Source organism: Dendropsophus ebraccatus, chromosome 4 (assembly GCF_027789765.1).
Source record: "Dendropsophus ebraccatus isolate aDenEbr1 chromosome 4, aDenEbr1.pat, whole genome shotgun sequence".
Taxonomy (NCBI): Eukaryota; Metazoa; Chordata; class Amphibia; order Anura; family Hylidae; genus Dendropsophus; species Dendropsophus ebraccatus.
In genome coordinates this window covers 77,683,527-77,700,284 of record NC_091457.1, presented here as the reverse complement: position 1 = coordinate 77,700,284, position 16,758 = coordinate 77,683,527, and the positions used below count along the sequence as shown (strand labels likewise).

Here is a 16,758-nt window from a genome sequence, read left to right as displayed (position 1 = left end):
ATTAGATGAGGGGATAGCTGCCCTCTATTCCCTGGGAGACGTCTGCTGCCATCTGGGGACTATTAGATGAGGGGATAGCTGGACTATATTCCCTGGGAAACGTCTGCTGCCATCTGGGGACTATTAGATGAGGGGATAGCTGGCCTATATCCCCTGGGAGATGTCTGCTGCCATCAGGGGACTATTAGATGAGGGGATAGCTGCCCTCTATTCCCTGGGAGACGTCTGCTGCCATCTGGGGACTATTAGATGAGGGGATAGCTGGACTATATTCCCTGGGAAACGTCTGCTGCCATCTGGGGACTATTAGATGAGGGGATAGCTGGACTATATTCCCTGGAAGATGTCTGCTGCCATCTGGGGACTATTAGATGAGGGGATAGCTGGCCTCTATTCCCTGGGAGACGTCTGCTGCCATCTGGGGACTATAAGATGAAGGGATAGCTGGCCTCTATTCCCTGGGAGATGTCTGCTGCTATCAGGGGACTAATAGATGAGGGGATGGCTGGCCTCTATTCCCTGGGAGACGTCTGCTGCCATCAGGGTACTATTAGATGAAGGGATAGCTGGCCTCTATTCCCTGGGAGACGTCTGCTGCCATCAGAGGACTATTAGATGAGGGGATAGCTGGCCTCTATTCCTGGGAGATGTCTGCTGCCATCTGGAGACTATTAGATGAGGGGATAGCTGGCCTCTATTCCCCGGGAGATGTCTGCTGCCATCAGGGGACTATTAGATGAGGGGATAGCTGGCCTATATCCCCTGGGAGATGTCTGCTGCCATCAGGGGACTATTAGATGAGGGGATAGCTGCCCTCTATTCCCTGGGAGACGTCTGCTGCCATCTGGGGACTATTAGATGAGGGGATAGCTGGACTATATTCCCTGGGAAACGTCTGCTGCCATCTGGGGACTATTAGATGAGGGGATAGCTGGACTATATTCCCTGGAAGATGTCTGCTGCCATCTGGGGACTATTAGATGAGGGGATAGCTGGCCTCTATTCCCTGGGAGACGTCTGCTGCCATCAGGGGACTATTAGATGAGGGGATAGCTGGCCTCTATTCCCTGGGAGACGTCTGCTGCTATCTGGGTACTATTAGATGAGGGGATAGCTGGACTATATTCCCTGGGAGACATCTGCTGCCATCTGGGGACTATTAGATGAGGGGATAGCTGGCCTCTATTCCCTGGGAGATGTCTGCTGCTATCTGGGGACTATTAGATGAGGGGATAGCTGGACTATATTCCCTGGGAGACGTCTCCTGCTATCTGGAGACTATTAGATGAGGGGATAGCTGGACTATATTCCCTGGGAGATGTCTGCTGCCATCAGGGGACTATTAGATGAGGGGATAGCTGGACTATATTCTCTGGGAGACGTCTGCTGCCATCAGGGGACTATTAGATGAGGGGATAGCTGGCCTCTATTCCCTGGGAGATGTCTGCTGCTATCTGGGTACTATTAGATGAGGGGATAGCTGGACTATATTCCCTAGGAGATGTCTGCTGTATGGCTCCCACCCCGGTGCATTCTGGGCTAGTAACAACATGCAAGGGACAGCAGCCAAATGTTGCAGGAATACACAGCTAGCCCAGCGCCTATAGGACACGTTACTCCGGACAGCCGCTATTACTCTGCTCTCACACTAGATGGCAGTACACACCAGCTGGAATGGGTTGTTCAGGCCCCGTTCCTCCAACAGTTTACGGTTCCCCTTGTTTTTCCGGTTCCGTGACTCGGGCTGTAGAGGTTCCTCCTCTTTCTCAAACTCGTCTGGGCCACCTGGCTCCTCTTGCCCCCTCTGTTCTCCCCGCAATCTCCTCAAGGCCCGACGGGACATGGTTCCGGTTTACTCCCGTAGGTGGCGAGCACGTAAGTAACTAGAGATCAAGAACGAGCACGGAAAAGTTGACATCACGCATGCGCGCTGTCATTTCCTTGGCGTGCCATTCACGCTGTGACCACCAGGTGGGGATACTGATACGTGTGTTGCTCACATGGAGTACGGCCGCATATAGTCATACATAATTGTACATGATGTGCAATGAGGAAATTGGATGACTATTATAATAGTAGTAATTCAGTTACAGATAGGCTGCACATTGCAGGCAGCTACAGTCCTTCACAGTTCACCATATGAAATAACCTTGATTGCTTTTGCTTGTAATTTAGTCTCTAAAAATAACATAGTTAACCTCATAAAGGTGTCGTGTCCTGTAGATGTACTGGACAAGGGCGGAACAGGTGCGGAGTAATGACAGGTGGACACTTGGCCAAAAATGTGCCTATAAAAAGAGAACAGAATTCCCCGAATATATAAGCAGACCTTACGGTAAATGTACACTAGATGGAATTCCTGCAGATTGTTCACATGGAAATTTATAAGGGAAATCGGCGACACATTACAGTACCAGCAAAGTATGTAAGATCCAGCGGGTTGGTTTAATGTTCATGTTATTAAGGGGAGTCTGTCACTAGGTTTATGCTGCCATAAATAAGGGTAACATAAACTACGGTAACAGATTGGTGTATTACTTACTCCTGACATTCCGAAGAATAGGCTTTATGCTGCACTACTACTACGTCCACCCTCCAGATATTGATTGACAGCTGTCTGCCATTATAAAGTATAGAGCGATATCTGCCAATCAGCAGCTGGTGAGCTGAGTTAGCTGGTGCTTATGAATATCCAGGACTACTGAGTACACACACATAATGGTGAGGACTAGGTTGCCATGCTCAGAGTCATTGTTATTCAGGGGATATTTCAAAATCGGCTGCACAGAACAGTGTAAGTGATACATCATTCTGGTCAGCGTCTCTGTCTCTAGCTTATGCTACCCTCATGCATTATTCACAAGGTCTGTAAATTTGTCCATAATTGACCCATTGATTACTATAGGGTTATTCGTTCGAGCACACGGAGTAAGGAAGTTCTGGGGGGACTGACTATTACCCACTTTGCATGTTATGTTCATATTAATTATTAAAAAAAAAATTAAAAGACGTCCACTTTTTCTGGTTAAAAAGACGTCCATTATTGCTGCATTTTAATTGACCTCAATGAAATGCATTGAAGTCTATGGAATGACGGCTGCCCAATGCACACAGTGTATTAAATGACGGACGTTGGCTGCGTGGACATTAAAATAATGATCATGATATTTTTTTCGGACGTCTTCTCCAAACACTGGGCGTTAATTTTTAGTTGTTTACAAAGTTCTTCTTTTTTCATAGTCTTTTCACTGTCTTTCCTATTAAACTCAGCAGACCTTTCAATTTAAGACTCATCCAAAGGCTGATCAGTCCACCTGAACTAGAATAATGTACCAACAGCCGTCATTGTAATGAGCGGCGTGCAAACCGCGAAATGACACACTATATATATATAGCTTTACAGAGTCACAATCTTTTCCTGAAGAAATGCTGACCATAATTGCAGAACAATTAGCCATTAAAAGTCTATAGGATCTGCATTTTTTGTGGACGTTTCAGATTTTACCTAACCTTCCTATTTTTTGTGGCTCTCCAAACAATATGGATTGCAGATACACTACAGATGCACTATGGACACATTTTTGGTGGCTTGCGGATGACATAAATAATATACGGTCCTGAAAAATTACTCAACATGTGAATAAGGATTTATATAGGACAGCAGAAACTGCTAACAGAGTCTCTTTAAAGCGACTCTGTACCCACAATCTGACCCCCCCAAACCACTTGTACCTTCAGATAAGTGCTTTTAATCCAAGATCTGTCCTGGGGTCCGTTCGGCAGGTGATACAGTTATTGTCCTAAAAAAACACTTTTAAACTTGCAGCCCCTTGCCCAACGGGAGTATCTGTGCCCTTACTTTGCACCACCCCTCCGCCCCTCCTCCCCACCCTGTTCATCATTAGGAATGCCCCTAGAACATTTTCTCCTGTCTGAATATTGCACAGGTGCCTTAACGATCCAGCCCATGTGCCGTGCTGACACAGCTGGTGAATAGGAGGCAATCTGCCTGGAGCATTCCTAATGATGAGAAGGGTGGGGAGGAGGGACAGAGAGGGTGTGCCAGCGTAATGCATACACAATCTAGGCCACGGCCGCTTTGCACAGGGCTGTCAGTTTAAAAGTTGCTTTTTAGGACAATAACTGCATCACCTGCCGAACGGACCCCAGGACAGATCCTGGATTAAAAACAGCTATCCGAAGGTACAAGCGGTTTGGGGAGAGGGAGTCAGATTGTGGGTACAGAGTCGCTTTAACAATAGCAGATGACAATTTCACAGGATTGCTATATGCATCAGTACTTCATACATATGGCTTCTGGCACAGCCCAACTAGACCTAAGGCCTAAATGCTTGCAGGCCTCCAACAGATAATTTATTACAGGCACTGTGGCATGGCACCCTCTTTCATTAGTAGTGGAAGCTGTACAGGCCATTAGACCATAGGAAGGAGATATGCCAAAGCTGAGAGGGAATATATTTGATTTTCCTCAGCTACTCAGAGGTCACTGGTCATAAGCATATGATGGGCTAATATGCTTGGGATTGTGAGGTAAGTACACATACAAACTCTCCTTATTCTCTGCAGCCAATGGGCTCTCAGATTACCTCAGGCCTCAATGGGAGCTTGCTTCCTGAAGCATAAAAGGGTTCTCCTGTCCTCCATGTATCCAATGCTCCTGTGTGTGCACCAGCTGTATCCAGAGCCAGAGAGTCTTTTTCCAGAGGCCAAGCCCATCCAGTCTTAATCTGCTGTACTGCGGTGATTCTGATTTCTGTCCTCCTGACTTCTAGAAGTATGTGGGGCCAAACACTTCCCAGGTGCAACTACCTATGAGGAACCCGTATGTCCACGCTGCTAGTGTCATCATCTCAAGGGGAAGTGAATGACAGGCCTGTTCCCAAGCTAAAAGCACCTTGTGAACAACTATTGTATTGAACTGTATTGTACTGGAAAGTTTGTTCAGTAAAGTTACAATTTTCCTCTCACTTCTCGTGCTTGATGTCCTCCGCAAACTTATTGTAAGAAGGGGTTAACAGATTCTTTCATCATAGTGATTGTTGGGACAGTCAGTAACTGGTTCGGCCATACGCATGTCCTTGCTTCTGGCTACTATCTGGGCCCTTGATTAGGCTGTAGAGAAGCCATTTCCATAGAAGTCAGCTATGATTTTCATCATTAGCTAGTCTGTTTTCTGCCTCCTGTAGACTACAGTCTCTCACAGATTTGCAAGCTCAGCAGCGTTTTTCATAGATGTCTCTGTGGGCTTTGTCATGCTCCATCTCTCACTCACCTTTTGAAACTATGCGTCACAAGTTGGCATACACTGAGCCTAACCACAGCTGCTTCTCTAAGCCTTGACTGTTCCCAGCTTCTCTGTTTTCCTATTACCTGCTCCTCAGTATCTAGCTTAAATTGACTCTGTACCCACAATCTGACCCCCCCAAACCACTTGTACCTTCGGATAGCTGCTTTTAATCCAAGATCTGTCCTGGGATTCGTTTGGCAGGTGATGCAATTATTGTCCTTAAAAAATAACTTTTAAACTTGCAGCCCCATGCCTTACGGGCGTGGCTTAGAATATCTGTGCCCTAGCCTTGCACCACCCCACCGTCCCTCCTCCCCACCCTCTTCATCATTAGGAATGCCACTGGAACATTTTCTCAACACTGAACATTTGCACAGGTGCCTTACCGATCCAGCCCATGTGCCGGGCTAAACAGGTGGGGAATAGGAGACAATCTGCCTGGAGCATTCCTAATGATGAGGAGGGCGGGGAGGAGGGACAGAGAGGTTGTGCCAGCTTAATGCATACACAATCTAGGCCACGCCCGTTGGGCTGCCAGTTTAAAAGTTGTTTTTTAGGACAATAACTGTATCACCTGCCAAATGGGCCCCAGGACAGATCTTGGATTAAAAGTAGCTATCCGAAGGTACAAGCAGTTTGGGGGGGGGGGGGGGAAGGGTCAGATTGTGGGTAAGGAGTCGCTTTAAGGCCCTATTCCACGTGCCGACTGACAGGAGCAAACGAGCGCTATTAGCTCTTCGCCGCTACTCCATGCGGCAGCAAGCGAGTGGGTGAGTCTGGGGGGGGGGGGACCGTGGGGAGGGGCTGCCCGGGTGATCGCTAGATCGTCCGGGCAGCCCATAGCATACAACAGCGTTCTGCTGCCGCCGTTCCTACTCCACACAGATCGTTGCTGTATGAGTCGTTTGTCTTTCAACATGTTTGAAAGAAAAATGATGCAACAATCAGCCGACATGAACGATGTCGGCTGATCATTGCCTTCTATTCCACGGGATGATTATAGGCCATGACTGCCAATATCATCCGAATACGGCCGATAATCATACGGCCTTTAGGTCTGCTCATGTACATTTTTGTGTACACAGGTTGCTACACCAATGTCACACACACTTGTGGATGATGCCGCCAATGTCTTACAGGGCACCCAGCACACAGTAGCTGAATTTTGTACTGAAAACATAGGAAGGGCACTGTTATTTTTTATGTTATGTAATGTCTACATATATTGCACCCCCTTCTGGACACTTCAGGTATAGCCCGAGTCGTGACGTCACTTTTTTTTTTTTTTTTTTTTGAGAAATTGAAGCCTGCCTGAACTACTAAATTGAGAGAAATAGCAATATATGTGCGGGGACAAACTACTTGTTTTTTTCTATATACCTCTATATACTTTCTGTTACTTGCTTTCAAGTATTGTATTCTCTTTGTGAAATCATGCATTTGCAAATCCTGCCTTCATTTTTGTTATTTCTCTTCTTATGTTAAAAATGGAAAATTCAATAAAAAAACTATTAAAAAAAGCAAGTTTACTAAATGAATATATTTGGAAAAATAGTTAACGTGTCAAGCCCTACAGATTTAACTATGTTAGTTGAGATGGGAATATCACTTTAAAGGCATATGTCAGCGTATTATACAGTTTCTCCCTTTGGCCCTGATTTGTCCTGCATTTGCACTGTCAATTAGACCCCTGGTTAGTTATCTGACTCTGGTTTTGATTATTATTAGTGGCTTATATGTTCCTAGTTGGTTAAATGCGCACTGTTGACTACTCTCCCTTGATGGCCCCTAGCACTTAGCAGTGTAGGGACTGTCGCCCAGTTGAGGTCTGACACTTAGAGCAGCACGTCAAGTAGGCAGGGACAGAGGACTCATATAGGGCTCACTGTACCTCCCTGATGTGACAGCAATGCTATTGTACAGTGGGCATCAGGAGGGCTAATTCCAGAAAATATCAAGGGCCACTGGCCAGCTGCCTCGTGATCCTTGACCAGGCCTGCAGGGGAACAAATCCCCAAGAGAGCATGGCTTCTAAGTGTGTGTGCAGCTTTAAGATGCACACAGTTGAAATGTATGCAGTGGAAGCTCACAAGAGTAGCTTTGGGGACCGTCACATAGGGGGGAGCTGTCAGAGGGGCTTATCTATTATATAGAGAAACAAAGACAGCTATCTACTATAGAGTGGCACAGTATGGTGACACATTGTGGGGGCCTAACTACGATCTAGGGGCACAAGGTAGGTACAATTACTGTGTGGAGCAATACAGATAAGAAATTTGTGTAGAAGGCAGGATGGCACTGGCCCATGTGAATTACTAGATGTAGCTGCACTGTAGTTACTTATATGGTGTACAGAGCCTGTGTATACCTGATATTTACTTTAATATAGACACTGGTTAAGGTAGATATATTTGTATAGTGGATTTCAAGCAGTATCAGTATAGTGATATTAGTCATTATATGTTGGTAATGGTAGTGGTCATACTGTGGCGGGATTATTTGTCCCTTGTGTGCTAGTATGGGTATGATATTTTTTTCCTTGTATAAGGGTGTTATTTGGTAACTGTGATGGTTATTTAGAGACATACATTGTTATCTTGCAGAGAAAAACATCAGCCAGAACATTTCCCTAAGGTTGCTGGATAGATAGACAGACAAGAAATTTAATCTTTCCAAATCATCCTTTTTTCTACCGACTTAAGTCTCATAGAGGCGGCCCAAACAGCAGCATCCCATCCTCCCTTGCATGATTGACATACAGAATTCGGCTTCCAGCACTGAGCCCTGTAGGTCAATCAGTCAAAGCAGGGAGGGTGGGGAGTGAGGGACATGCCACTGTGGCTTAGCACTGCTTCTATGACAATTCAGCTGGTAACAAAAAGGATGATTTCAAAAGTTTACAAACAGCGATCAGCAGCACTACTTCTCCTGTCAATTTATATCTTCCTAGCAGCTGTCTGCTGAGATATGCAGCCCCATACTTAGTACAGAGATGACAGATTACTTTCTAATGGGCCAGTCCTTTTGCCCTGGTCTATCACAGTGAATATACTGTAGATGTGCAAGTGATAACAGGGCAGTACACATCTGGATAGGTGGCACCAGGGTCAGCTTTAGGCACATAAAGAATCACCAAAGCATCAGTAGTAACTTTCTCCCCTCTCCTCACTCAGAATAAGACCCTCAATCAGTACACACAGAAGTAGTACTCAACACTGTATATATAGAAAAAAATCTTTACTGCAGTGCAACATTTTATGATGAGTGCGATTTGGGAGATGCAGTTATCCAAGATACATATACATTATATATATATTTACACAATCATTCAGGCTTTACATTTTTTGGTATTTTTTTATTTTCTTACAAAAATAGGATTCGAACCACCTAAGGACTGTTAAGGGCTAGAGAAATGTTGCCCTGCAACACTCAGTCAGCTCTGCCAGTCCTGAAGGGGTTAAATCTCAGTTGGCGCACCTGTACATTTCCATATTAATGTCCCGTGTCTTTAAATGTAGTCCGTATAGCTATACAGCAGTAGTGATATAGTCTGTGTATAAATAGAGGGAGTCAAGGGAAGCAGATGTGGTCATTTACCATCTAAGCTGAGCAGTAAAGGTAGTTTAGGGCTAGTGGATTGCAGGCTTCTACATGCAATAGGGACAATGTAAGTAACTTTAAGGTTTGTATTAGGATGTGAGTGTGACTAAACTCCCCTCCGAGTTGCAATATCCATGCCTTGAAGTGTCACTCTGAAATAAAAGCGTACATTTAGTTTTCTTTTAGGTTAGTCTAGATAATCTACACCCAAAATCTTACTTAGCTAAGGCCTGGTGATATGGAGATCTCAGGAGTTCTCCTGGGTTACCTCTGATCCTTTACCTCCTGGATTCACAGAGAATATCTATACAGATGATAGGGTTATCATGACTATACACAGGTATCTAGGATGCTATAGCCCTAGAGAGAGCAGACTTAAGACCTTAGGTAAGTAACATTTTGTGGACTGTTTCACTTTTACTCAAGCAAAAGCTTATAGAGGTACATTTTACTATCTGGGTGCTGTAGCCTCTAATCACAGCCCTTTTAAATCTTGACCTAGATTGCCAAAGCGCCTGTAAGCATTGACCCTCCAGCTGTTGTAAGCTACAAGTCCCTGCATGTCAAAAAATGACGGGTTAGCCATAAGTATTCACTCATTATACTTTAGGAAACTGCTCTTATTACAATAACCTTCTATGCTTAGATTACCAGCAATGCAAGTGCACAATAATTTGGCTGCTGGAGGAAGTGACCGTCCACTGGGCCCTCATCCCCTGCTGACTGCAGACAGTCCTTGGTTTAGGCTTTAGTTTGGGGAATCTTAGCTGACCAGACTATGGTAAATGGCAGCTACCCTCATTCTTCATCAGTGTAGCCTCTACATATGCAAATATATTAGGAAACCACTGGAAGTGTACTTCCTTGCACTTGCATCACAAGACATAATAATTCTCCTTGTGGAGATCCAGCTTTAGGTTAGTGACCTCTGGGGGAAATCAGTATGTAAAATAGGCCTCTAGGATGCACTAAAGGAGTGGCGCCAAAACTGCAGCCTGCCAGTTGTTACAAAGCTACAATTCCCATCATGCCTGGACACCTTTTTGCTGTTTAAGCATGGTGAAAATTTTACTTTTGCAGCAGCTGAAGGGCTGCAGGTTTTGCATTACTGCACCAGAGTGTTTGTGTGTTCTTCCTTTTGGTGGTGACCTATTTGGATATGTGATCTTCATTCTTTTCTTGCACTCTCTTGAAGCAGTATGGGAACTGAAAAGATTCAGTGATCCAGCTGACATTTCTAGTGACCCTGCACCTTCCTAAGAGTGCCTTTACACAGACAGATTTATCTGACAGATTTTTGAAGCCAAAGCCAGGAACAGACTATAAACAGAGAACAGGTCATATAGGAAAGACTAGGATTTCGCCTCTTTTCAAATCCATAAATCTGTCTGTGTAAGCGCACCATTAGTAGCATAAATCTTATAAATTGTTATGATAAATTAAATTCAATTGCTTGCTCCTTATGTCCACCACCATAATACTGTTCTACCAAACTGCAGAAAGATCAGGTCTTCCAGAACTAAGAGCTCAGGGACCAGTGACAAAAGCAGCAGAGCTATTTTTCCTAAGGTATCTTCTCAAATTGATCGGTTCATTCAGTAGAAGCTTAATAAAGTATATATTGATCAGGTTATGAACACCTTAGGTGAATGGGGTAAACACTTGCTTCCCCTGCCACATGATTTTATAATAGTGAGAATAGGTTGACACAGGGTAGGTGCTGCTGTATTTTATCACAGTTTCTTGACTGTCCGATATTGGCCATAAGAGGATCCTGGTCTGGGTCTGGCGTTTAGAATGTCCACACTTTTTCGGCTGGAGCAGACCACATCGCGGATGAAGCTGGCACAATCTGAACATACATCCTTTAGAGCAGAACCTTGGGCGTAGATGTGGGGGAATTGACCTTCTACATTCTTCCAGGACAGGCCGCTGCAAGACCTAGGCAAAAGTTTAAAGGGGACATATATCAATGCAATGGTGCATCCATTGGAGAATAATTCCAGTCACCTCTGAAAATTCTTGTACTGCATGGGTTTGTATTCTTGTCCAAAGCTAGCATAATTATACCAGTTAATAAGACTGCGGCCACCTCAAAGCCATTTTTATTAGCAGTTGACTTGTGGGTCAGCATTTAAAAGTTTTTGACCATTTAATATATGTATCAATCGTGGCTCTTGTTTAAAGCAAAGGATTGGCACTGGATACTCACTGGAAGATGTCCCTCTTTTTGTGAGCATTTCCATTTGTGCTGATAACTCCTTGAGGGCTTTCAAACCCCACACTGTAGACTGGAATGTGCCCCAGCTTCTTGGCAGGAAGCTTCATCTAGTATAGGAGATAAATTGGGAAAAGACTGTTAAAAGGATATCTAGTGGCTGCTTAAAGGAGATATCCAGGATTAGAAAAACAGGCCCGATTGTCTCCAGTTTTGGTGTGGTTTTGCAATTAAGCTCCATTCACTTCAACTGAACTAAAGGCCCTTTTACATGAGCTGAAAATGCTAGAAATGCTCCTTCGGCCAATAATCATCTGAGGAGCGGGAAAAGGCCAAACCTAAGCTGATTCCATTTTTTTTGTGGGCTTTAAAATCTTTATCTATAGCAATAGATTTAAATGGCCGCACAAACAATACACTGATCATTCGTGCGGCCTGGTCACTCAATGGTTTGTGCCATCTAATGGCCCTGCAAATGAGCACCGATCAGCACTCCTTTGCTGCCACAGATGGGTGAAGTACAGAGGATCTAAAGAGGACCCTTAGGCTGCACTCACACGTTCTATGTAATGCCTGTAACAGAGACAACCCTCCACCCCCACCCCCATGCAGCATCTCTCACATGATTCTGGGAGCAGCGGAACTGTAGTTTCAAAACCACACCCAAATGGGGAGATTTATCAAACTGGTGTAAGGGTAACAGATCCGCAGCGGATGACTCGCTGTGGATCCCTGGCCTGTACACTCTATGGGCAGACAAAATTGCAGTGGGATGGATATCCCGCTGTGAATATGTCAGCAGCCTGCCCCATTAACCCCCCACCACCGGAGCATATACATCACTTTCTCTACGCTCCGACTTGCTTCAGGGCTCCCAGCACGTCCTGCATGGCCAATCAGTGCAATGCCCCACCGCAGCGCACAGATTGGCTGAGCGGGACGTGAAGACGCTGGGAACCCCGAAGCAAGCCGGAGCGGGGAGCAGGTGATGTATACGCTCCGGAGCTGGGGGGGGGGCTTGGTGGTTAACGGGGCGGGCTGATGACATACTCACAGCCTGATATCGATCCCAGGGGAGGGATCTGCAGCGGATCAGTTACATGTGAAGGCACCCTAAAGCAGAATTGTCTTAGTTGCCCCTAGAAACCAATCAGATTCCACCTCTCATTTTCCAAAGAGTCTATGAGGAATGAAAAGTGGAATCTGGTAGGTTTCTAGGGGCAACTGAGACAATTCTGATTTATACCAGTTTTATAAATCTCCCCCAAAAAGTTATCTTGTTTCTGGAAGAAAGCATACATATTTTTCTAAGCCTGGATACCACATGACTGAGGTTATGCCCAGTATCTTTAAATATAAAGCCAAGTTGCTGGATTATCAGAAATGCCAGACTATTGGAATTATTGGGAAAGAACATTCTGCAGACTAATCTCATGACTCTCAAGACCAGATAAAAATGGAGAAAATTCCAAACACTCTGCTAACCATAGATGGGAATTGTAGTACCACAGAAACTAGATGGCCATCCGGAATCTTACCTTAACACTGCAGGAACCACAAGCAGACCTGGAAGTAAACAAAATGATCTTAAATCTCCTAGTACCCAAGGCTTTACAATGTAAGAGATTAATATATATATACATATACTATAACAATTTAGTCACCTAACAAAGATTTGCAGTTTTCCAAGCAACTAATAGATGAAGTACATTAACTTTTCAGAAGAATCAAGCATATATTATACCTATAAGTACATAAGTCAAAAATCAGAAACCAGTCATAATGTGGCATACTTAAAGGCATGTAATGTACTTACTAGAATGAGTGAACCCGAGTGTGTAGCATTTGATTACCAGTGGCTTAAGAAGTTGGATGCAGCCCTAAGGCTGCCTGGAAAACAGCCCATGGTTTTCCAGGACGCCCAGTAATCAAATGTGCAAACTCAGGTTGATCTCTAATACTTACTAAGGGTGCCTTCACACCTACTGGATCCGTAGCGGATCTCACTTCTGCGGATTCGCAGCGAGATCAGCTGCGGATCCAGTACCATTGATGCCTATGTTAGCACATACCCGCAGCGGGATTGACATCCCGCTGTGACTATGTGCTTTAACCCCCTGGCGCCCACAGCCCCGCCGCTCGCATTAGCTCCGCCACCGGCATCCTCTATCCCTGCCACCCGCATCCTCCATCCCGGCCCCCCCCCCCCATCATCCCCGCCGCCCGCATCCTCCATCCTGGCCCCCCATCATCCCCGCCGCCCGCATCCTTCATCCTCCCCGCCACCCGCATCCTCCATCCCTACCGGCCGCATCCTGCAGCCCACGGCCAAGAGCATATACATTACCTGCTCGGCGGCGCGGCTTCAGTGAGGCTCCCGACTCCGGTCCCGCTCAGCCGATGAGCGCACAGCAACACTGATCGGCTGAGCGGGACTGGGAGCCTCACTGCAGCCGCGCCAAGGAGCAGGTAATGTATGCTCTCGGCGACGGGCTGCAGGATGCGGGCAGCGGTGCTGATAGGGGGCCGGGATGGAGGAATGCGGGCAGCTGTGATGATAGAGGCGGGGATAGAGGATGCCGGTGGCGGGGCTGTGGGCGCCAGGGGGTTAAGACACATAGTCACAGCGGGATGTCAATCCCGCTGCGAGTATGTGCTAACATAGGCATCAATGGTACTGGATCCACAGCGGTTCTCACTTTGAATCCGCAGAAGTGAGATCCGCTGTGGATCCGGTAGGTGTGAAGGCACCCTTAAAGGGAATCTATCAGCTCCCAGGTCCTACCTAAGGTGCTGACTGTGCTGTATTTGGCAGTCCCCTAGTGAGCATGGTACCTTTTGGTAATTCCACCATGGAGTGGATTATGCACAATCTCAGGTCTCATACTGTAATGAAAAGTCAAAGGGGAGTTGTGCCTCAGCATTTGTGCCGCATTCTGGCACACCTCACCACTGCTTCCTCCTCCCTCTTCTTCATGAAAAATCAATGCTGCCCAGCCTCCTGTTCACTCAGCTGTCAGTCAATATCTGCCAATAGAGGACTGATCTGCAATCTGATATAATTGAACCTCCTAGCCTGTGTTAGAGCTGTGGTCTAGGCGCAAATCACCTGTCCAGAGATCAAAAATCATTTATTTTCCTTGGTTCGATTGCCCTGATGGAAATTAAATGTAGTTTTGGTTTTTTTTTTGCTCATTATTGAATAATTTTTAAATAGCAATTGAACCAAAGAAAATACACTATTTCTGGTTTCTAGACAGGTTATTTACACCTATACCACAGCTCCAACACAACTCCAATATAGGCTAAGGGTATGCTCCCACTCTGGAAAATTCCAAGCATACCCGCAGAGGTTCAACGATATCTGATTGCAGATTATTCCTCTGTTGGCAGATACAGACTGAAAGCTGAATGAGCAAAAGGCCAGGCAGCATTTATGAAGAAGCCACAACTCCTCATTAACACTTCATTGCAGTAAAAGACCTGAGATTGGATCGGATTATGCACAAGGACAAAGTACCAAAAGGAACATGTTCACAAAGAGACTGCCAGCTAAGGCACACTGTCAACACCTCAGGTAGGGCCCGGGAGCTGACAGATTCCCTTTAAACTTGGTAACCCTGGCGCCAAAAAGTAAACACAAAGCTGACGATATCCTAATTATGCTAATAACTTCTGTTCACATTCCTAGAGTAATTGTACCCCTCCTGACTATTTATATGGTTTTATGTAACATCATGAAAGAACCTACTGTAATAATTACATAGCTCACCTTTTACAGAATAGACAATTTGCAGGCCAAGAGAACAAAGGGAATTTCATTCGGCAACAGCAGCAAACCTAGGAATGAAACATAAACATTCTGATAATCTGTCTGAAATACAGAAGCATCAAGTTGATGCCACAGACATCTGTGCCAGGATAGGAGTCTAATATAACTGACTATAACTAGATTGCATTTTCCTCTGTGGCTAGCTGGTCATTGGGAGTCTCTGATGGTTGCCATCAAGATGGGTAGCTTCACTGCCACAAAAATACCCAAGTAATAAAAAAAAACATGTAGCAGAAACTAAGACTGCAGTTTATTCTTCTAGTATCATCCATACTAAAATTATGACTTCAGTCTATGAGGTAGTAGTTCTTTGTACCTTTCCTTTCTTTAGGTTGGTGTACAGCTCTTTGCTCTGAAGAAACTTCTCCATTTCTGCCTTTACAAGCACCCGGCGCACATTTATAACCTCTTCTACAGTTAATGCCAATGTGTCCACTGGGTGACTGAACTCCTGAAAAAGAGACGACATTCACTGACACAGAAACAAGAGGTTTGATGTAACTTTGGCAGATCATTCTACTACTAAAGGGAAAATTTGACATCAGACATTTGAACAGGAGGGAAATTAGTTGCAGGTCCTCTTTAAAGTGACTGTACCACCAGATCCAGGCTGAAGCACTGGAGGCAGGCCGACCCACCCTTAGTGGGAGGAAACCCCAGCCCCTCTATGATATGGTTCCATTGATTCTAATGGAGTCACGTCATAGAGGGGCTGGAGTTTCTTCCCACTAAGGGTGGGTCGGCCTGCCTCCAGTGCTTCAGCCTGGGCCTGGTGGTACAGTCACTTTAAGGGCATGTTCCTTCAGGCAAAAACCTATCCAAAAAGAAAAAATCAGCCCAACCTTTTAGAAAACCTTATTTTTAACCCACTGAATAGGAGATGGAAACACACTTTTTTAAGTACAGTTATGGCCCTTGTGAGCGTTTCTTAAGGACTACTATCTTTTGGACACTACATAGTACAGCTCTTACCATCCAACACTTACCAGCCAACGATGCCTGGAGCTGCTGTCTAAGGCCGACTCTGGTTCTGCCCTCTCTTGCACAGAGCTAAGGGAGCTACGGCTGGGTGAAGGGGATCCAGAGCTGGCATAGTCTGAATAACTCACTGTAAGGGAAATTTGACGTTATTGCTACTATATATCAAGTAATAAACAGGATAGAAATCAGGCAGAAATTGCTTACTTAGATTCCGATGCAATGGTCTGTGTGGGATGTTCATGCTGCCGGATCGAGCCCGTGACTCTGGTCCTTGTCGTTCTTGAGCTGTTTCCCTCTGTGGCCTGTGCCCCATCTCACTCTGTAATTGTGCCAGGTCCTGCTCTGAGAACGAGCGGTCACGTTTCAGAGGTAATGGAGCACTCGTCACCCGCCGCAGCTCAGAATTGGGGGAGTCATCTTCCTGCAATAAGACCATGATACCTCAGTACCCAGATTCTCTTTGTTGGCTATATCAACCAATTACAGCTCAGCTTTTTTTTTTTTTTTTTTTTTTTTAATAAGAGCAATATAAGCAGTTTCTCTGCTATCTAGGAGACTATCCGCTGTTCGACAACACTCCCTCTGGGGTAACTGGGTTTCACAGTACAGACCAGGGATAGGGAACCTTGGCTCTTAAGCTTTTTGCAAAACTACAATTCCCATCATGCCTAGACAGCTAAAGCTTTGGCTGTCCAGGCATGATCGGAGTTGTAGTTTTGCAACAGCTGGAGAGCCAAGGTTCCCTACCCCTGGTATAGGCAGTTGCCAATCCGTGCTCAGCATCCTTGATATTCTTAGGGACATCAGGAGAACGGCTGC

General features: G+C 45.4%; 2 protein-coding genes across 3 annotated transcripts in view; both read right to left on the bottom strand.

The window, feature by feature from the left end:
• TCF25 (transcription factor 25) overlaps positions 1 to 1,915 on the bottom strand; it is a 42,637-nt gene extending 40,722 nt beyond the window's left edge. Inside the window, exon 1 of one of the 2 annotated variants that reach the window (XM_069966069.1) lies at positions 1,667 to 1,915. In XM_069966069.1, coding sequence (XP_069822170.1) covers positions 1,667 to 1,843 — 177 coding nt within the window. In that variant the 5' untranslated portion in view covers positions 1,844 to 1,915. The remainder of the gene's footprint in view (positions 1 to 1,666) is intronic. The other variant, XM_069966070.1, reaches the window with a different exon arrangement.
• Positions 1,916 to 8,530: 6,615 nt separating this feature from the next.
• Positions 8,531 to 16,758, bottom strand: part of SPIRE2 (spire type actin nucleation factor 2) — a 48,357-nt gene continuing 40,129 nt past the window's right edge. Inside the window, exons 9-15 of the mRNA XM_069966067.1 lie at positions 16,144 to 16,360; positions 15,945 to 16,066; positions 15,275 to 15,409; positions 14,899 to 14,966; positions 12,665 to 12,692; positions 11,121 to 11,236; positions 8,531 to 10,849 (exon numbers count right to left, since the gene is read on the bottom strand). Of these exons, the coding sequence (XP_069822168.1) occupies positions 10,642 to 10,849; positions 11,121 to 11,236; positions 12,665 to 12,692; positions 14,899 to 14,966; positions 15,275 to 15,409; positions 15,945 to 16,066; positions 16,144 to 16,360 (894 nt within the window). The 3' untranslated portion in view covers positions 8,531 to 10,641. The remainder of the gene's footprint in view (positions 10,850 to 11,120; positions 11,237 to 12,664; positions 12,693 to 14,898; positions 14,967 to 15,274; positions 15,410 to 15,944; positions 16,067 to 16,143; positions 16,361 to 16,758) is intronic.